Source organism: Pezoporus wallicus, unplaced genomic scaffold (genome assembly GCF_028554395.1).
Source record: "Pezoporus wallicus isolate ANWC-B61680 ecotype Strahan unplaced genomic scaffold, APGP_CSIRO_Pwel_v1 scaffold_8004, whole genome shotgun sequence".
Lineage (NCBI taxonomy): Eukaryota > Metazoa > Chordata > Aves > Psittaciformes > Psittacidae > Pezoporus > Pezoporus wallicus.
In genome coordinates, this window is record NW_026639346.1 from 202,327 (window position 1) to 224,299 (window position 21,973).

At 37.5% G+C, this 21,973-nt stretch overlaps 1 protein-coding gene across 2 annotated transcripts in view; it reads left to right on the top strand.

Annotated features, from left to right (window-relative positions):
* The window catches only part of SLC1A3 (solute carrier family 1 member 3), a 59,888-nt gene extending 38,813 nt beyond the window's left edge, over positions 1-21,075 (top strand). For both annotated transcript variants that reach the window (XM_057414295.1, XM_057414296.1), the window contains exons 4-10: positions 4,879-5,083; positions 6,466-6,508; positions 14,522-14,817; positions 16,234-16,467; positions 17,712-17,906; positions 19,311-19,445; positions 20,597-21,075. In XM_057414295.1, the coding sequence (XP_057270278.1) occupies positions 4,879-5,083; positions 6,466-6,508; positions 14,522-14,817; positions 16,234-16,467; positions 17,712-17,906; positions 19,311-19,445; positions 20,597-20,801 (1,313 nt within the window). In that variant the 3' untranslated portion in view covers positions 20,802-21,075. The remainder of the gene's footprint in view (positions 1-4,878; positions 5,084-6,465; positions 6,509-14,521; positions 14,818-16,233; positions 16,468-17,711; positions 17,907-19,310; positions 19,446-20,596) is intronic.
* The last annotated feature ends 898 nt before the right edge of the window (positions 21,076-21,973 follow it).

The following is a 21,973-nucleotide window of genomic DNA, read 5'->3' on the forward strand; positions in this document are numbered from 1 at the left end:
ACGTGGAGAGGAAGGTGCTGAGCTCTGCTCCCTGGTACCCAGTGACAGGAGACATGAGAATGGTTCAAAGCTGCACCAGGGGAGGTTTAAACTGGACACCAGGAAGCATTTTTTTACCAAGAGGGAGGTCAAACACTGGAACAGACTTACTGGAGAGTTGGTTGATGCCCCAAGCCTGTCAGTGTTAAAGGGGCATTTGGACAACACATTCATTAACATGCTTTGACTTTTGGTCAGCCCTGAAGTGGTCAGGCAGTCAGACTAGAAGATTGTTGTAGGTCCCTTATAACTGAAATATACTTTTCTATATTTAAAGTTTTCACCCTTATGCCTCAAAAGTGATTCTTAAAAAAAAAACAAAAATTGAAATTTTGTGGGCAAAATATTAGATACTCTGTTAAAAGCACAAGAATATTAATATATGAAAGGAAACACAGAAACTTCTTATTTTTTCCCAAAGTTTTTAAAAGGCAGCAAAAAAGATTCCAGAATCAGGGTCTTTCAGCATGAAACAGAGTAGCTGGGAATTTCACCTGTTTTCAAACTGAAATTACACACATGCGTACACTCACATCCACAGCCCCTCCCCACAGCAACAGAATCCCACTTGCTCTGAGAAATTATAAAATCACTGAAGGTACTAGGATCAGACCTAAGTATTGATTGGTAATTTTTTAGAAAAAAACAAAAGAAAATGAATCTTGCTTCTTGCCCAGTTCTTCATTGGCATCCTACTTGATGCTGAGTATAAAGAAGAAGATCCCATTTAAAACCTGCAAGTTATGGGCCCTGATTTGGTAAATCATGTTGTAAGTAACTAATGTTAAGGGCAAACAGAAATTCAGTGCAATAGAAGCAACTCTGGATTTGTAAATTCTAGGATTCTGTATTTCTAGAATTATAAAGTACATAAAGAAATCTAGACTCATAAGTACAATATAAAAAAATGTAGTTGACACAAACCCAGTCATAGTATAGTAGCTATTTAGGAAAGTTGCTGCATCATTAGTTCAGTCTAATTTGTGGAACAATTATTAAGTCAAGTGAACAATCAGAACTATCAGCTTAACAATTCAGAATTTTTAACAAGTTGCCCTAACAAGATTTTTTTCTCCTTTTCCTGCATGCTTTCTCTCTTTCTCTGTCTCTTGCAATTGCACACTTGCTTGCTGACTTTCCGTACATCCTAAAGTATTTTCAATTCCTCTCTAACACCTTTGTTAATGAACAACGTAGTGCTTTGCTTTTTGCCTTGGCACTCTGGAGAACTCTTTGTCATGTCTTCATTTCACTCACGGTGTGAATGATTCCTCACTTCTCAAGAGAGGGAAAGAGTAGGTGAAGGGAGAGGACAGGGGTAAGGGCTTGGGTTTGTTTGCAATTTTACAGACTTAGGCCTGCCCCCTTCTTTCTTTTCTTCCCCTTCTCCCTCCTTGCCTCCTTCCCTCCTCATCAATACTTAAAAAGTCATTCCCATTCATGATGTGTGAGCACACACGCTGGGAGAAATTACAGACGCTCTGCTCCAGGTTGCCTTGACAACATCAAGGCATCCCTGTGCGTGGGGACCGGTGGTGCAGAGAAGTTTCCCAGGCCCCCTGGGGAAAGGGAGGGAAATGGAAGAGAGGAGGCAGAGGTGCTGGAGCCAGCATCCATGCAGAGGAAAGAGCAGAGAGAGCAGGATAAAAGGGACACATACATCTCATGTAGGACAATGGGAGTTTTGCTGGCTGGCTGTGAAAGGACACACTGAGGATACAATGGTCTACAACACATGAAAGCTTTGGAGCGAACGTTACTGCTTCTCCATTAAGGACCCTTCCAGAGTCTCTAAGCCCTCAGATTCTCAGCTTTAAGAAATCTTGGCAACATCTTAAAATTTAAAGAAAACAATCCCTTTCATTTTCTTGTGTCTTGAAAACAGATTTAAAATAATTTTTTTAGCTAATTCTTGTTGGTGATATGCTGGAAGCTTTTGCAGTTTCAACACTGTATGGTACCATGTGTCCCTCCTGTGTGTTCCTTGAGTTGCCATTAACTTTAGTGGGGGGGAATGTTTCCCAGCAGGTCCCTGGTAGGGGCTCTCTGAGGTGAGAACTTGCTTCCTCCTCATATAGCTTTTATTCATACTTAGGCCTGTCATCCCTCTGCTTTTAATGCTTGCTGCTATAAGCAAGCCACAAGCAGTTTGAGTGTAAGACTAGAAGAACTGCTGTTCCCTACTTTCACACTGAGAAGTCATTTATATGGTAGCAAAAGCAGGAATAAGACTGACCAGCCTAAAATAAGGGGCCATGTAGTCACAGCCTGAGTGCACAATAGGAAACCAAGCTGGAAAACAGCTCATAAAGAAAAGAGCATGACTCTTGCTCCCAGACATATCACTTTCACACAGTTCACCAGTCAATCCCAGAATCAGTCCAAGAAAGAAAGAGGATCACAAGTTCTAATCCTTCAACACAGAAATCTTTAGTGGTAAAATAAGCCCTACACTGACTCCAAATGATTTTTGGATTGCAGGAGACTCAACTTAGTATTAATTGTGGAGTGCAAAGAAAGATCAGGATTGGTTAGAGTTTTAAGTACAAACACGCCTGCAACCCCTCTGGGTTGACTGTGCTCAGCATTTGGTCCTGAATCTATTACCCGGCAAGGGCACAATACTGAGAACTGGCTGATACAATATCTGTGCATTTCCAAACCTTCCTATCAAACTATACAGGTTAACATTTTTATGCTCAGGATGTGAAACAGGTTTAAAGCTGCTCTTATGCTCTTAGCTAAAATGAAAAAATACACAGCCCATTGATGCTATTTTTGAAATAGCAAGTAAGAATAAAGAATTAAGATATACAAAGATAAAGTTGACTGGACTTCTACGTATGGATTCGTATTTCACTTTTTAAATTACACACCTTACATACTTATACTTTAAATAAAATAGTTGCAACAAATGCTGTCAGGTATAAACATTGTGCAACTCAGTAGCAGATCTGAAATTCTGTAAAAATGACTAACTTTATTTTATGCTTTGGTTAATTATATTTACATTATTCTGCATTTGCATTATTTTGAGGACTTTAAAAAAAATTGATTCTCCACCCACCATCAAGAGGGATACAGGACTTCTTGCTTGTAAAGATAAAAAAAAATATTACTTGGTAATATTTACCATTTTCACAGGTTTTCAAAAGATAAATGTAGACTTACCCTGAGCATTATAATACACTTTCACAGATGGAAAAACTAAGGAGAGGAATGAAGGATCGAGTGCTTCAAATGTTGCATTTCCTTTCTCAGTAGCACTTTGTTCTTCCACTACAATGGCAGGCATAAATCAAGCATTTCAAGGTGCAAATCTAGTGGTTTTCCTTTGCAATTCATTTTGTGTGTAGAAATTTTGCTGATTGTAATGGCTTTTGCCGGAAGGACAGGCATGCCCTTGCTAAAATGAGAGGGTAGGTATGAAACATGTGATGAGTTTTATTCTTTGGAGATTTGATCAGTATCTGGAACATAGCCTTGATCTCAGTTACATCAGTGTCTAAATTACTTTCACTGTAACTCCAGTAGCACATATTTCCTCCTTTAGGAGATAGAAGTACAATATGTCTACAATGATTTGAAAAAATATTTGTTTTTTCCAGTTCATGATTCTCCGTTTATGTTTCCATTTTATTTATATTCATGTAGTACTGTTACCTTATTTTAAATGCTTTCTCCCCTGAAACAGGCACCTAGAGCAGAAGGTGGTCAAATTTCATTATATTTTATATGTTCAAAACCAGCATATAAGTAGATAGGCAGCCTGCAGAAATCTGGATTAGATAGTGCCATGCGGGGGTCCATAGGAGGAGTTAATAAAGTGAAGAGATCCTTCCTTGACCTCTTTCTTCATTCTGCACTTTGAAAGCTTGATTTCAACAAGAAACGTCAGCACTGTTTTGAGACAGATGGTGTAACCCTCCAGATGAAGTATGGGGAAGTTATTGACTATTTTAAATTTTAAGGAGGAGGAGCAAAGGGACATTTTAAGGAGAAGAGCACTAAAAACAGAAAAAACATTTCCATTTATGATAGTCTTCATGAGACACTCCTTCTCAGAGATTCAGAGCTTTTTCCCTGGTAGAAATGCAGCTTCATTTAAAAAACACACTGCAGCCTTGTCGGTGAAGTCTGATGAACAAATGCTTTAGCAGATGCCATAGTGAGCACCCTAGTATTCACATTATATCAGATGCATTAAGACAAGCCAAAAATTGGGATTAATGTTGCAAGGTTTGAAAAGCTTATAAAAGACTCTAAATGCTTATTCATACAATGGTAAGGATTTTCTGGAAAAAAAAAAAAAGCTAACAGCAGTTAATCTGTTTTAAACTCCCATAGCTTGGGACAGAAGGAAATGAGGTCATTCCATTACGGATTGAAGAAATCTCTTCGTACACGTTAATTGTAGCAAACATTATTAAGATTACTGGAGAGTACTGTGTTTTATTTCCTACTATTTCAGATTAGGTGCAGCACATTTCTAAGTCACATTTTTCGGACTATAATAACTATGCTAATCAAAACCCAGAAATTGGCTCTCTGGAATGCATGCAGTACCATATTGCATCAGACCAATAATCGTTACTTTTATGAAGTGTTAACAAAGCAGGGGAAGCTGCAACACTTGTAATAGAACATCATATAAAAACAAGCATTAGGAGTGGGATGGCAAGATAGGGCAGTATGAGTTGCAGAAGAGGGCTGACCTACCTACCTTTTCAAATGTAATGGTCATCAAAATTCTTTGCACAAAACTACTTTCGTCATGCTGAGTTTATACTCTTTACTCACAACTGTATGAGGTAATGTCCTTGTGCTTAAATTTACTAGGAATTGCTGCCCTGGATAGTAAAGCATCAGGGAAGATGGGAGTCCGAGCAGTAGTCTACTACATGAGTACTACGATCATTGCTGTACTGATTGGTATAATCATTGTGGTCATCATTCACCCTGGGAAAGGTACTAAAGAAAACATGCACAGAGAAGGCAAAATTGTGCAAGTGACAGCAGCAGATGCCTTTCTTGATTTAATCAGGTATGGCTATGATATTGCACATTTTCTGTACCAATAGCAACAGTAATAATATTTAGGTTCAAACAAACACAAAAGTAGCAGATTTTAGACAGTAATTGCATAAGCTAGACAAATTTCTTTCAACTATGTGATACCAATATCACTAACCCCTGCAACACTGGAAAAGAATACATGGATTTATTTTTGAATCAAGCCATTGCTAGAGAAGAAACTGCTTTTAATATTCAAAAATACTTTCTTTCACATGCAAAAGAAAGATTTCTATTCTGCTATCTGCATGAGTCTTTTCACCCACTTCCGTAGTACAATCCTTATTACCAGATTCCTCTGCTTTCCTTATTTCCAACTTCTGACAGTTTTCTCACTTCACTTGAATCCCTGATTTAGCTATTCGTCCTAATTTTGAATCGTAGCCGCCAATCTGGGTGCATCTACTCAACTTGTTAAATTGTATATGGGAAATAAATTCCAGGAGCAGGCAAGTAAATGCTTGAAATAGAAGGGCACAGATAAAAAAATATTGTTTTCTCCTTGCTCAGAGACTCTGCAATACCTCTTTTATAGAGCTAATATGTCATAGATGTATTCCAGGGAGTAGGGAAGCTGAGGTTTTGAACTCAGGAGCTTTTCCACAGGTAAAGCCACCAAAATTTTGTGTTCCACTAACCCATTTGGAGAAGCCAGAGACATGGAGAAAGGCCTCCAAGAGTCATGCTGCCAGGAAGGGGGACTTCAGAAAGACCCATGAAGAGGTTTGCACTCAGATTCCTCAAGATTTATTTGGATGGGCTGCTTCTAATTCCCTCAGAAATGTCACCATTCTGGAAAGCAAAGAAACAAACCCCCATATGTAACAAGTACAAACACACATACACATGTGTATGTTTTATTATTAAAGAATGCTCAAACTTCAGAAATACTTATTTCTTAATCATGAAAGACTCTAAATCAAGTGATGAATGTCATGAGGTGCTAGGCTATGTGACTGCAAAAAGTGAGAAGTAGAAATGCATTAAATGTTACTTACTAATCTGGATTCAAAAAGCATTAATAAATACAAAATTTAAAGTCAGCACTGACCCACAGAGCTTTGTACTTTTGGTAATTTAGCTAATATTTTTCTCCATAGCCAGACCTGATATACAATATTTGATTCAGAGATTGCCATTGCCAGGATCTATCCAGCCCTACTACATTTCGTCCTGATAAAGCTAACCAGGCCAATGCTATATGCAAAGCTCTGCTCACTGTATGCATAGCTACATATTGGTCTTAGGACTCCTTTGAAAATTACCTGGTCAATTCTTTCATTAGCTGTTTCCCTACTTAAGATATTACTAGAATTTTATTGCTTCTAATGTTATTTTCTTTCTTTTTCACAGAAATATGTTCCCTCCAAATCTGGTGGAAGCTTGCTTTAAACAGGTAAAAATGCATTGCTATTTTGAACTAAAACATAACAAAGTAAGAAATTGAAATATAACAGCATTTTCTTTAGGAAGATCATATACTTGTACTTACAGCAGAAATAAATCTTCTGTATGATGCCAGCTGTCAAAAAAAAACCCCAAATTAGACCAACTAAATCTGTGCTTTGGTTTCTATGAGAAGTGAAGAAAACACACTTGGCAAACAAATATAAAGTAAGATTTTTTTCAAAATGTCAATAAGTCTACAGCAAGCTTCATTAAAGTCAATGCAGAGTTTACTTTTCAAAACCAGTGTTACATTAAATCGAGAGATATGCACCCTTTATACAAAGAATGGAAGATGTTCATCAGGTGAGAAATGTGCATTGGTTCAAACCAGAGGAAACAATTTTGTGACTATCAATAATAAAATCAAACTAGAGAACTTCCTGTCACCTATGATAGAAGAGCATAGGAATGCTCTTATGTTGCTTCCCATGTTCCTTTTTTATTAGCTTGATCTTAACATAAACTGTTCTACAGAGAAAATAATAGTAAGTAGTTGCATTCCTTTTTTAAAAGGAGGACATTATAGATTCAGCAAAATCTATGTGTGTTTCCATAATCTGAGTGACCCCGCAGACAACCTTAAACTCATATTATTTACCAGTTATTGCTGTAGCAATAAAAAACCCTGAAATGTGGAGGTCAAGAAGCAAGGGGATAAAGTAGAAACTTCCCAAAGTCCAGCTGAGTTACATCTTGCAGAAGAATTGAAAAGAAATAGTAACATTTTCTTTAGTTAAATCAACAGAAACCAAAAAAAAGCAGTGACTTTCTAGATTAAAGATTTGTTCAAGATAGAGATAAACTAGATCTAGTCCAAAATCAACAAATGCTATGCCTCTGTTTTCAGTAAGGATGAGGATGAACTCAGGACAGTGATCCAGAAGAGCAGTACAAAAATACAAAAGTCTGTATCTAAACTAGAAACAAAATCTAAAAAACTGAATGTAATAAGGTCAGAAAATAATATAATCTTTATCTCAAAATAATGAAATAATTAGGGCGTAAAGTTACAGATTTAACAGCAAGTATTTTTAATAGATCTCTCAGTTTGGGAAGTTATTATTTATAAGTGGTAAAAGCAATCATATTGCCTTTCAAATTCTAATTTCAAAAAGATTTGGGAATTGATTTAATGACCCATTAGCCTGGTATTGGGTGTGCTGAAGAATATAAGCAGAGGAGTAAAGACTTCATAATAAATGAAAATCAAAAATACATGAAAAAAAGATAAAGAATAACGCAAGTTGCTGAAACGTAGATTGTACCAGAATAACCTTCCATCTTTCTTCCGCAGGACTGCTCATTTTCTTCTTTCCTTTTTTTAATATGAAGGAAGTAGTTGAGCAGAGGATAAGATTATTGTGAGAATTGTAAAATCTGAGGAGTTAGCAATGGAAGTAACTGAAGGACTGGGTGCCCCTCACTTGGTAATTTTTTTTTAATTACATTGCCATAGGATGCACACTATGAGATTTACGGACAAGAAAGTCCAAGCATTTTGTATCAAAATATCTAACAAATGCCAAAGTTGGTATGTCCTTTGCATACTGTAATACTATGAAGTCACAACAACAAAGTGAATTGGCTCTTGCAAACATTGGCATTTTTAGTTATCTCCTTCAGCACATGGACATAAATATTTAGAAATTAAAAGTAATTTCTGCTTTGAGATGGGAAGTCATCATTAGAAAAAAAACAAAATAAACATTTCTAATTGAGCTGTAGTATATATTACTGACATAACTCCAAGAGAGAAAATAAACCAGAGGAATGTGACTCTCTGGAATACTAAGTATATTCATGTCATTACATTCATAGGGGGATTCATGCAAAATAAGTATAATGGAGAAAGAAGTTGCTAGGATTAAGAACACAGTGTATAAAGCAAAAAGAAGGTTGATTTAAAAAGTATTCAGGTACAAAAAACAAACTGGGAACAGAGCTGTATAAGATAAAGAAAAAAGTTTACACAAGAAGAACTGGAAATTACTATGACTGAATTTAAAGTGGGAATTAGGAAGTTTTTTAACCTGCGTTACCTAAAATGTGAGGTCCTGGAAAAATCTTCAATTAGGAGTCATGGGGACAAACTACCTTATCAGTTTCAAGATACAGCTTGAAAAATTCTTTTGATAAAATATCCTTTAGCAACACGAAACTTGACTCAGTGACTAGCTATCCTAAATATATGTTCTTAATTAAAAATGTTCTATAAGTTCTGCTTACGTTAAGTGTATTGCATTTCCAATGTATTTTACAGCTTAAAGGGATTTCCAAAAAATGGTTCACAAACCTGGAAATATTTAATGAATGTTTTTTCTGAATTTCATCAGCAGATCTGCTTATTGAAGCAGGATTTTAAATCTGTCATACTGATACTATTGCATTTTCAATCTGTCATACTGATATTATCGCATTTTCAATCAGGTACCAAACCCTAGATTTTTAGGGTATTTTTATTAGGGATAATTATTTTGTTGTAGCAGATTTATTGAATTATAAGTGTTTTGCATGAGAAACAAGTATGTGTAAGATCCAGGTGACTTTGTACATCTGAATCAACTTTCTTTTCAAAAGTTTACATCAGGTTTTTCATATGTTTCTGAGAATATTTATGAAGAAGGATGATCCATCTGGCAATAATTTGGTTCTGTAACAATATTTGTGTTTGCTGGCCCAAACACAACACGAGACTGCTCAAAGTCATACACACTCAAAGGTGTAATACTGATCCAGTTTTGCACAAGTGGAAACCATCACTGGCACATGCACTCTGCATTCAAAACACAGCTTTTGATATATTAGGTGCTCACATTCTGTCTTACAGCATCGCTAGGCAGGTTTCTTTCCTGACAGAGATCTGATTTGGAACCCACTGGAAGGTTTTTCTTTCTAACTATGGCCAGCAGACAAGTCCTCTAGTTACTGTATTAGTCCTCAATGCAAGGTTTGACCCTGTTACTTTCCCCTTCAATAGCAAGCACTTCCCAAAGCACCTCCATTAACACAGAGAACTAGCTATGCTTTCGAAAGTTTTTAGCCTCAGAGTAACACCAAGACATGGAAAATTGTACTTGCCTTTTACATAGCTAATTTCAGAGAAGAAAATTTGATTTTCTGTATGTGGAATTGCTGTCCTGCAAAACTAAATAGAGTTGTGTGAAGAGGGTAGCCAACCTGGGCAGGGCTTCTAGATGGAATTGAGAAAGCTTTTGTAGGATTGCTGCTGGGAGAAGAAGAGTCATGAAGGAAGATTGAGACCTTAGGGCTTATTTCAGAAGGAGCTTCCTAAGTTTTCTACGGCTCCTCATTCAATCTTCTGGTCCTTTGGATTCACTTTTCTGTTTTTCTTTCCCAGTAAGCCTGTGAGGTAAAGCTGCCGTTCTTGCTTCTTCTCCTCTTCTTTCTTCTTTCCAGTTTCTTCCCGAGCAACAGGAAGTGTGGTGCAACAAAATAGCCTATATCCTCATAAAAGGACTCCTCATTATGGATCCCAGAAGCCAGGAGGAGTCCCAGTAGGCGAGAAAGAGAAGCCTACAAAAAAGCTTGAGGGAATCCTTTCATTCAAACCTTTCAACTAAGAACTGGCAGAACCATTTCAGGTTTAGCTGGTATATTCAGCTTCATGCCCCAGGAAAGTACAAAGAGCCATCCTTGTCTACCAGATCAAGTTAAGAGAATAATTTGGAAAATGCTGGGCTATAGCTTCACTCTGTTCTTCAGTAGTTACTCCCTCTGTCCCTGTGAAAGACCAGAGTCCTGTTGGCACCCTGTCTCCATCAGGACCTCATCCAATTAAATCAGTGACAGATAGAGACTGTTGGAAACAGCAGATCATTAATCCAAACAACATACTCTCTGATGCTGCTTTTTCTGTATGACGTATGTTGCTGCCTTTGCCATGCACTGATCATACTGATAAAAATCTTTTATCAGTAGCAGGACAGTCTGAAAAGACCAAATGCAGGTAGATGTTGCACACTTACCTAAAACTAGATTATTTTGCTAAAAATATTATCTATACCACTGTATCCGTGCCCAGTTTAGGGATATCTAAATAAATCTTTGGATTTATCTTTCAGCTCTGGCCATTATCTCTTAATTTCTCTTTCTTCCCTAATTTCAAAAATGGTATCTAGCCTGGGGCTAAGCAGTTACAACCAACCTGCTTGTTAGCAGATAGTGCTTTTTAACTGCTTCTTCTTTGTGCTGTGCTCTGGAGACATATCAAAATACAAAAGAAACACAAGTAAACTTGGGACATCAAGAGAAACAAGATCAAGTCTAACAATCTGGGGAGGGTCATTCTGTTGTGAATATGTGGAATTTGATGTCAGCTGAAGCTTAAAGAACTGTAAAGTTCCATCTGATAATTGCATTTCTTCTAAGCTATTTTAATTAAGTATTCTTTCCTGATACCCACCAAGATAGAGATCTGACTGAAAGTAGGAATCTCATAAAAGCTCATAAAATAATCTCTTATTGGCAGTTTCTCTGCAGAGCAGCAATAGTCAACTCTGCTATTACCTCATCTATTTCAAAACCTTTGTAATTTTCTATCATCTTGAAGGTGGTCTTTCATTGTCACTTCCTATAAAATGTTGGCTTTCACCATTCCTTTTGTGGTGATCAAGCAATCTTGTATGTAGGCTTCAGTGTCATCTGAAAAAACACTAACAGGAATAAAGCTTAACCTACACCTTTTCCTTAGTAGATATCTCCTTTGCATTTTCCATATTTGGCTTTACTTAAATTCCTTTGCTTCACCAGGAAACTTCTCATGACATTCGATTGACTACATTGGGCATAAGAAGACAGACACATACAGAGAGTTATCTTTAACCTCATTTAGCAATAACAGAACACCAAGCTGGAAGGGATAGCAAGGATCATCTAGTCCAACCTTTCCTGGCAAAAGCATGGTCTAGACTAGATGTCCTAACACCCTGTCAGCTAAATCTTGAAAGCGCTTCATGCTGGGGAGTCCACCACTTCCCCAGGGAGGTTATTCCAATGGCTGATTGTCCTCATCATGAAAAAAAATCCACTTGTGTCCTATTAGAATCTTCCCAGGATTAACTTGTATCCCTTACCCCTCTGCTTTTCCATGTGACTCCTTGAAAAAGGGGAGTCTCCATCTTCTTTTTTGGCATCCTTTAAATACTGGATCATGGTGGTAAGTTCTCCCTGAGCTTTCTTTTCCCGGTGCTGAACAAGCCCAGCTCTCTCAGCCTTTCCTCACACCAAAGGCTGCCCAGTCCTTTGGTCATCTTTGTGGCCTTTCTTTGGACCCTTTCTAGCCTGTCCACATCTGTTTTGTGCAATTGGGACTAAAACTGAATACAGTAATCCAGGTGTGGCCTCACAAGTGGTGAGTAGAGTGGGATGATGACTTCTTTATCTCTGTTGATGATGCCTTTGTTGATGCAACCCAGCATCCTTTTGGCTTTCTTTGCTGCAGCGGCATCATACTGTTCACTCTTACTGAGCTTGCTGTTCACCAGGACCCCACAGAGCTGCTCCCTAGCTGGGTAGATCCCAGCCTGTGCTTCACTCTTGGACTGTGTTTAGCGAGATGTAAGACCTTACACGTGTGCTTACTGACTTTATAAGATTCTTGTTACCTCGCTCTTCCAGACTATACAGGTCATCCTGCAGGGTGGCTCTCCATTCCAAAGTGTCTGAATACTTAAGTCTGACCAGCAGGGTGAGTCAACAGATAAGATCTGCATATGTGTCTATCCACCTACTAGCTGAAATGGACTTTGCTAAGTGAGCTCCTAAAATCTATATTATAAGGAGACCTAACAAATAAAGAATTAAAAGCATCTTCGTGCAGGGCCAGAATTCCAGAATCAGCACTAAAAAGAAGATGTATGCTTTTTACAATCTCAAATGATTTCTAACTGGGGTTTTTAAAGGTAAGGAACTTCACTGACTGTGCTTTCTCCCCTGTAGCTGTCCAAACTGTTCTCTAGTACCCTGTCATAACTTCTGAGCCAAAGGCTAATTCCAGCCAATTTGATATGAGAGGGGCAACTCTCAGATAAATCAAGGCTTTTCTGCCAACTGAAAGAAGGACACCCCTGACTTCTTAGCTCATGGCCTGTTCCAACAGGCAGCAGCTAACCAGCCAGGCAGCAGTTAGATGTGTCATCTAACACCAACAGCCCATCACGTGTTTCTTTTGACCTAGTCAAATAGGCAGGAATGAAAGAAGGACCTGAGGGTAATGGAGGAAAATCAGGACAATGTCAGTTATGATGTGCTAGGGGAATTAGGAAATAAATAGGAAATTCAGTAGGAAATTAGGCTTTAATTCCAGTCTTGCTTTTTTACGCTAGTCTAACCTGCATTCCCCAAGTCCAGCATAATTCCAACCATCAGATACTCACCTTAAGGAATTTTTACCTGACTTTTTTTTTTCTACTGAAAAACAGTAACAGAAATTAGAAGAATTGGAAGTGTTGAATGTACAGTGTTAGGCAGTATTTTAACATTGCTGTCAGGACTGAATTGAATACCCTTTAGTGTGAACTTCTAGAAAATTTCCATTTCCACTGTAATAACTCTATTGCCTCACAGAAAGAGGCACTGACAAAAGGTGACACAGAGGGGAAATCATCACAGATTGGATATGAGTGGGTAAGGGAGTGGAACTGGGCCTTTCTGTGTCAGCCAACTGATCGAGCAGCTCAGCAGTCTCCTCTAACCACAGACCAAATCTTGAAGCGTTTTAGCAAATTTAATTTAAAACTCAAGAATATCCAACCTCCATAGATATTTGTTCTTCTACATCTTATTCAGAAACTTCCCATAAATCTTCTGTAAACAAGTTTTAGTTGAAAGTTTGAAAGACTTCAAGCTTTTGGATATGCCAAATATGTGGAAGGAGTGCATAACACTATTCAGGTGTGAAAAATAACAGAAAATTACATCAGGTTGATAGATGCTGATATTTGGGTTTCTCATTTTGGTCATAAGTACTCTATGTCACTCAAATACTACTGCAGTGTGCAACAGTCTCTAGATATTACTAATAATACCACAGCTCCTGGACTTAATATTTGTCTTTTGTCAGCAGGCCCAGAGGAATAAAAATCCAAAGTTGCTGAATTACCTTGACACCAGCATCCCATTGCTTTAATAGGGCGTTTAGTATCCTGAGATACATTAGAAACATTTTACTAATGATACTTAGTATTCCTTGGGTTCAATAGAATTTATTCAGGACAGGCTGCAGGGCTTTTTGAGCTGAGATGGAAATATTGAAAATGAACATTTCTCTTTAGAAAAGCATTGGTGGTGAAGGACTGTTTTTCAGAGTAGATGTTTAGGAGCATATGGAGATTTTGAAGTTGATTTACCCACTCCATAATAGAACCATTTAAGGTAGAACCCATTCTTAGTTAAGAAAAGTGATGATTTGTTACTGCAAATCATAGAAAACTAATGGCTTTGCCATAGCAAAGGAAATTAGAGGTATATTATATTTGAGTTACTTTCAATCTAATTTTTTTATAATTCAAAAAAGAGGAAAATATAAGTAAACTCCAGAGCATATAAAATATTCTAACTAGCCAAAAAAAGACTCCTTTATTTAATAGATGCAAATACGTTGTTGGGAAAAATACCAATTTATAAAAATGCAAATTAAGAAGCAATACTTTCATCACAAAACTCATGAGCACAAAAAAATCTGAATCTTCAATTTTGACATACTCATGAGAAAATGAGTTATGGAAACTGAAGGTGAAGATTTAGCTCTTGAAGTTAACATGGATTTTTTTTTTTTGCTTTCAGGAAAGTCAGGTTTTCTTTGCAGTACATTTTACTAACAAATATTACACAAATAGCTCAAATGTTCTACAGTAGTAAGTAATAATTTAATGTATGATTTTTTCCTTTGTTTGCTATGATTCACAGAATTCCTGTCTTTCTTTTATTTTTGTTTTAACAGTTCAAAACTAACTATGAAAAGAGAATGTTTAAAGTAGGTATTCCATCCAATGACACTTCCACAGTGGCTTCCATAATAAGCAATGTGTCAGAAGCAATGGAAACCCTCACCCAGCTGAAAGAGGAAATAGTTCCTGTTCCAGGTTCTGTAAATGGAGTGAATGCCCTTGGCTTGGTGGTTTTCTCAATAAGCTTTGGCCTGGTGATTGGAAGCATGAGGGAGCAAGGTCAAGCACTGAAAGACTTCTTTGATAGCCTTAATGAGGCAATCATGAGATTGGTAGCTCTAATCATGTGGTAAGTGCCTCTTTGATAAATTCCATTTTAAGTTATTAACAACGCTTTTTCATCACAGTCAGGTACTGGATAGCAACAGTCTGTTTGGCAGGAAATCAGACAATAAGATCTTAACTACCTCAAGCTTTTTTTCATACATGAACCCAAGAACTGTAATTCTATATGTCAACAATTTTGTTGACACACAACAAAGCGTTGGCATTTTGTTCAACGCTCTACTCTTTCATTGTATTTAGCTTTAGACATAAGAAAAATCAGGGTCTGTGGCAGAACTTGCTAAACTTATACTGAGCCATTCTATGTCTTCATAAAGATAGCAATCACGGCAGTATGCTGTCAAAGTTTTCTAATATCCTAATCTGACTCTACCAAAGGAAACCGGCAAATCTCTCCCATAATCTTATTTCTACACAGCAAGACCTTGTTATCATTAGTTTCCAACATAACTGGTTCCTGCAGTTGGGTAGTGTATACGTATGTCCTTGCATTGTAGCTACACTGCTTAAACATACATATAACTTCCTTTATTGTGTTCAATAGGTAAATAAACTCAATACCTTTAGCCTTATTAGGTATGAAGTCTTTTCAGGGACGAAGAAGCATTATTTGTCAGACAGTAGGTTGATTAGAGAGCAGTGTTACTTCTGAGAATTTTTTACATGGATTTGATGAGTTAAAAATGCAATAGAGATATGCTGGGTGAATTTTGTTCTGTGGTAACTTAGTATGAATAGACAAGTGGACATTTATAGATATAAAGCTGTACCAAATGTCCAGCTGGAGAAGAATTACATTAGGATTTTATGCTCAGCGCTATCTCTTTCTTCATCTATAGTTGTGCTTACCCGTAGGAGACAATAGATCATACCACATTGGTTGCTGTCCTGCAATGCAGCTAAAATCTGTCATACAGATGGTTTCACACTTATGTATTTATCAAGTGCCCCACTGTATAAAATGGGGTATGGCCAGAAGCAGCCTGAAATTATCAGATGTTTTCCCAACATGGGAAACAGCACTGGTGAGAGGACTGAACTAGGTGCATGGCCTAGTCTACAAGTATGTCTATTGAGCTTTCATTCATACAAACAGAATTATAACAGAATTGGCTAAACTAGCTTTTAAATTACATTTGAATTCCAAAGGGACCCAATCTCCCTACATGTCTGATAGGCATGCCATGCATCTTGAAATCCTTATCAGATCCTGAATCCAGTGGAGCCTATCAGAAACATTTACCACTGTGGTTTAATCCAGGTTGAACTGTGAGAAGTTAAACTCTTGAAATGCTTCTGAATGATTACAGACATCCTAACTGAAATCCTATGATCATGCTTGGGTATAAAAATAAAAAGTCTTTATGGGGGAGTGAATTTCTACTTTTAGTACAATACTGATTTTGTTTCCTATTTGAAGGTATGCACCACTTGGAATCCTCTTCTTGATTGCTGGAAAAATTGTTGAGATGGAAGATATGGGTGTGATTGGTGGTCAGCTTGCCATGTATACCGTAACAGTTATCATTGGTTTACTAATTCATGCTGTCATTGTCCTACCTCTTCTCTACTTCCTGATCACTCGTAAGAACCCTTGGGTATTTATTGGAGGCTTAATCCAGGCGTTAGTCACAGCTTTGGGAACATCTTCCAGGTAAAATAGAGTATTTTAAGGCCATACGTTTTTTATAATATTACTGATTTAACAATTGTTCATTGTAATTGGTTATTCAAGGTTTCACTTGGGCACTTTATTTCTGTTCTGCTGCTCTCCAATAGAGATAATTGTTTTCATTATACTGACTTGAACTCGATTTTCTATAAAAATCACTAAGCAGAGATTACATTAGTCTGTTTGGTGATGCCAACTGTATGGCTGGAATCCTTGTGCTTTAGTCTTGATGTTTTAAGATTTTCAGGTAGTTTGTAATGGCATGTGACCAAAACAACATTGATCACATACTGATTTTCTAGCTATTGCTGAACAGTATTTACACATTATTGGGGCCTTCTCTATTTCTCATTCAACCCTTCAGTGAGTAGATTGAGAAGTGTGCCATAGATTGAGAGGGCACACAACCAGGAAGATTCCATGCCATATACAGCATGCTCAGCAATCAAAAGGCAAAAGAGGTGATTTTAGGCAGGCTAGCCATGTTTTACTAGGGAACTGACCTGGCATTGGTCTGTCTGTGGGAGGCTGTAAGTGATTGCCTTTGCATCACTTGTTCTATTTTGTTTTTTTCTCTTTTCTTCCATTTATCATTCACTTATTAAATGTTTTATTTTTCCCCCACAAACCTCAACCCCTGCATCTGCTTATTTTTAGTGTTCCTTTCCTCTTTGCCCCTTTCACTCATGGTATAAGGATATGTAAGTAAGTTGCTACGTGGTGCTTTGCTGCCTACTGGTGTTAACCCACAAGTGATGAAATAATGCAACTGTCCATCAAATACCCTTTCCAGGGGAACTAGCAAATAAATAAGAGAATATATGCTGTTTACTGAAGGCTTCAATAGCTCAATTTGTATAACTTAGGGAAAACAATGCTTAGGGATGATTCAGTAATAACTCCATGACACGAAAAATGAGAAATAGGATTCTTCTGCCTGGCAGTAGAATCTCATGACAAATTATTGAAATTAGGCACATTCAGACTAGGTGTTGCACAGAGAGTGACAGTAATTAACCACTGGAAAAAATTCCAAGAGCATCAGGAGAATCTCCATCATTTGAAGTGTTTAAAGGCCTTTGCATTTTTAGAAAAATATTCTGCCAGATCACATAAAAACTAAGACATACAGAACAATCTCTCTTGTCATCACAGTATGTGGCACTCTTTTCATTCCCTTTTTGTAGAATTTGTATCGTATATTAACTTCTTTCTTTTTGTTTTAGTTCTGCCACACTACCTGTTACATTCAAGTGTCTAGAAGAAATAAATGGAGTGGACAAACGAGTTACAAGATTTGTACTCCCAGTTGGTGCTACAATTAATATGGATGGAACTGCTTTATATGAGGCTTTGGCTGCAATTTTCATTGCACAGGTTAACAACTTTGATCTGAACTTTGGGCAGATTATCACAATCAGGTACAGAAACCATTACCTGTATCTTATAAAAGTGTTCTGTAATGACACCTTGCTGTTGTATGTGGGATTAAGCAAAACCATCTAGAGCTATAACCAAGAACTGCTACAGTAGCTGAATAGCTATAATGATTTACATCTTCTGCACATACTTTCCATTAGTACACCTTCAAAAAACTGTAACATGACACTTAGTAAAGGCAACCAGAACAGTTTTCAATTACTTTTAAATTTTGTTTCTTAAGAACTCATGCAGCTGTTGAGAGCTATAGGCTTACAATCAGTATCATGTAGTTTATAATGCCTCTACAAAGCAATAGCATAAAGCAGCAGAGTACTAATGCTAAGAGAAGTACTGTTTTACTAGTCCTGAAAGTACAGGACACAAGTAGAACAAGCTGTGTAAGGAGCAGTATCACCTTTTATTACATCAGTTGTTACAGGTGGAGAAGATAGGTACATTTTCAAGCCTTTATGTCTGAAATAGAACCATAAACAACCCATTAAGTATTACCTGATAATAAATGATCTGCATTAGTGTCCTTATATTACTCAAATAGTTAGAAAAGGGTGATGGGTACCTGTGCAGAAGAAAGAAATGCTGGCAAGGCAAAAGAGGGACACACTGTAGGACAGGGAGACACATATTTATCACTTGGAAACACTTAAAAGTGCATATATGGAGAACTGGGAAGGTAGAAGATTTTTAAGAAGTACTTGTCTCCATAAAAACCACCAGCATAATTCAAAATTCATCAACAGAAGGCAAAACTCTGCCTTCCTGCTCCGAGGCAATTATCCACATTCATTAGTACTAGAGCTGCTCCTGCCAAATAACCTGACAAAACAAATTCTTCCTAAACTAGGTGTGAACAATCGTATTTATGTCAAGTTACTAGACTGCATGATTCAGGGTTTCTGGCAGATTTCTGTTTTCTGATGGCAGAACGCCAACTGCTGGAGGACATATACTTCACCTGGCATGAAGTATATGTACAGTGAGATGGACAGAGAATAAAAGTTCTTGCATTAGATCTGCCAGGACAAAATTACCTCCTCAGCTAGTTTTTTAACATGCTTGAGCTTGTGGTGTGAGTTTACTCAGTGGGTGGGGGCAGGTAGCTATAATGTTTTTGTCCGGCCCTTAGCATCCAGCAGGGGATTTAACACCTAAAAAAAACCCCCATGTTTCAAAGCTTCTGGATAAAGGTTTGGTGTAAAAATTTTTGGATTAAGATCCACACTCCCCTGCAGCTGTGCAGTGTTCAGATAAGAGACTGGACTCATCTTCTTATTTACTACTGAGTAAATGCCTTCTTGTTTCATTTCTGTTTTTAATGTTTGCCAGATGATAAGGAGACTTTATTACGGAAGTTGATTAATTGCTTTTGCTGTCTCTTTGCACAGCATCACAGCTACAGCTGCCAGTATTGGGGCTGCAGGCATTCCCCAAGCTGGACTGGTCACCATGGTCATTGTACTTACATCAGTAGGTTTGCCTACAGATGATATCACTCTTATCATTGCAGTGGACTGGTTCTTGTAAGTATTTTTATGGAGTCACTAAGGTCTTGGACCATATTTAGAAGTGCAATTGCCAGGAACATCCTGGCAATACTGCAGTCAATGGTGTACTTCTTTTTGCTGTTGGAAAGAAATGTTAAAAAAAAAAAAAGTCACAATTTCTTGCAATTAAGGGATTTTCTTGGAGCAGATGGTGGAGGGTGTTACTTAATGAAAAGCGTTACTTAGAAACCTGGATCTCTAAGGTACTAAGAAAGGTGTTCCAGACACACTGTAATTAAGTTAGCAAAAAACAGCCTTTCATCAATCAGGCTCAAAGTTGGTTCAGATCCAACCCAGTTCATTTCATCCCTGCTGACTAATCTAGGGAAGGTTCATATGTCTACCCCATGGTAATGAAAAACAGTTGTGTAATTCTCTTATCCAGCTACCACAGTGTATTGCCCCCAAGATTTTCCATTCCTCTGCAGAAGACTGACACTTGTATGTATATGGGGAAACACCTTAAGTCCAGGGACTAAATCAAAAGCAGAAGGTTTCCTCCAAACTCTCTTTCACCCTGCATTTACAAGTTAGCATTTCTAAAGGCTTTTACCCTTTGGTCTTCTCAAGTGGTTCCTGCAAGAAGTTGCCCATGTTGTTACCAGAACTTAATGTCTTCAAATGATTAGCTAACCACATGCCCACAGCCTTATGCAAGTAGACACAGAGTAGCAGTGCCAGTTACTCGTCAAGCTGCTTTCTACATCTTCTGGACAGGGCCCTTTAAGAGGGCTAAATTGTTCTAGTTCAATTTTAATAATTTCATCATAGTTCCACCCTCAATTACTGACCGTAGTTTCTGGTCAGGAGAAAAATGACCCTAAAAGCTACTTACTGGCTTAAATGTTCAGACCAGAGTACAGATATGACTCCAAGATATGTTCCTTTTGTTGCACTCCTCACACAGCTGTTTCTTGCTGTGAAGTCGCCAAGAGTATGAACACATTTTATGACTCCAAATGCTATTATATTTGTTAATTTCTATAGAAGAAATCATGGCATTAAAGGTCAAATAAATATACATAAAATAGCTGAATCGGTAGCTATATAAGGCCATTTTAAGAGCTAGCCTGCAGGCTTCAGTGAACAAATGGTGAAATCAAACGTAACTTTCTGATTCTCCTTAGGGATCGCCTCCGTACCACTACCAATGTCCTGGGAGATTCCATTGGAGCAGGAATTGTTGAACACTTATCGCGACATGAGCTGAAGAACAGGGATGCTGAAATGGGTAATTCTGTGATAGAGGAGAATGAAATGAAGAAACCATACCAACTGATCTCACAAGAAAATGAGAGTGAGAAACCATTAGATAGTGAAACCAAGATGTAAAGTAGAGAAAGTGTGAGTGCAACACTACAAATGTGGAAAACACATACTTTTTCCAGCCATTTTTATCTTGAATTCACCAAGTTCACTTATTCCTTGATTTTTCCCTTTACGCTCGCATCAGAAAGAATTAATGAAAATATGTTCCAAATTAGCAGTGATCGTGGTGTATGTTGGCTTCCCACTTAAAAAGAGTTAACAGGCAACAACACGGATCCTGCTAGACGTGTGCTAACTGGGGATAAGAAAAAAAAGAGAGATTGTCTTTTAAATAAAATAAGAATAAAAATCATTGAATATTTTGCTCAGTCCTCTGCACCTTTTTTTTTTTTTTTTTTTTAATGAACTGGAAAGTAAAAACACTTAACAGAGCCTGAAAATGGTTTTATTTTTTTAAATACCAGTTGTAAAATTCCTAACATACACAATCAATACTTCTAACTTGGTTACTGCATCCAGCTAAGTAAATTAACAGTATTTTTCCCTTTTAATCTGTTGGGTTGTTGTTTGGTTGGTTCTTTAGTTGTTCAAATACTAGCAGGACAATAAAAAGAAGGACGATAATTAAAAGGATAAAAAGATACATAAATTTAAAAAAAATACCCAACATCAGCACTTTTATCAGCTGAATTGAAATATTTTTGATAAAGTTATTTCATTTAGACAGATTTTTGCGTTAGCCTCAGCTGATCTTGGCAAAAAAATACCCTTGTCAGCTCCTACTGACTTGCAAGCATTTATGTATATATATATATGTACTTCCAACCTTGATTTGCCCCCTTAATTTCAACATCACAACCCAGGTGAACAATCTGTGTGTGTGTTTGCAGGAGAAAGGCCATGGCCTGTATTGATTCTGGGACAGAAAATGTCTGTTTTCTCCAAACAGAGAGACAGAACATCTCCTGTTGGGAGAAAAAAAACCAAACAAAACAATACCATTATCTACTTAAAAATCACTTATAAGAATAAAAAGCAGTGCCCTTCTGGAGAAGGGGCAAACGGGTGAGATGCTCAGATCCTAAAGGGATTAGATTCTAAATCTGGATCCCTGAGACCAATAGGAGGATTTCTGATGGGTAAACTTCCAAACGCTTGGTCACCCCACTGGTAAGTTATAGTGCTATTAGATGGATTTACATTTTTCCATCTGGAGAAAAAGGCTCCCTGTTTCA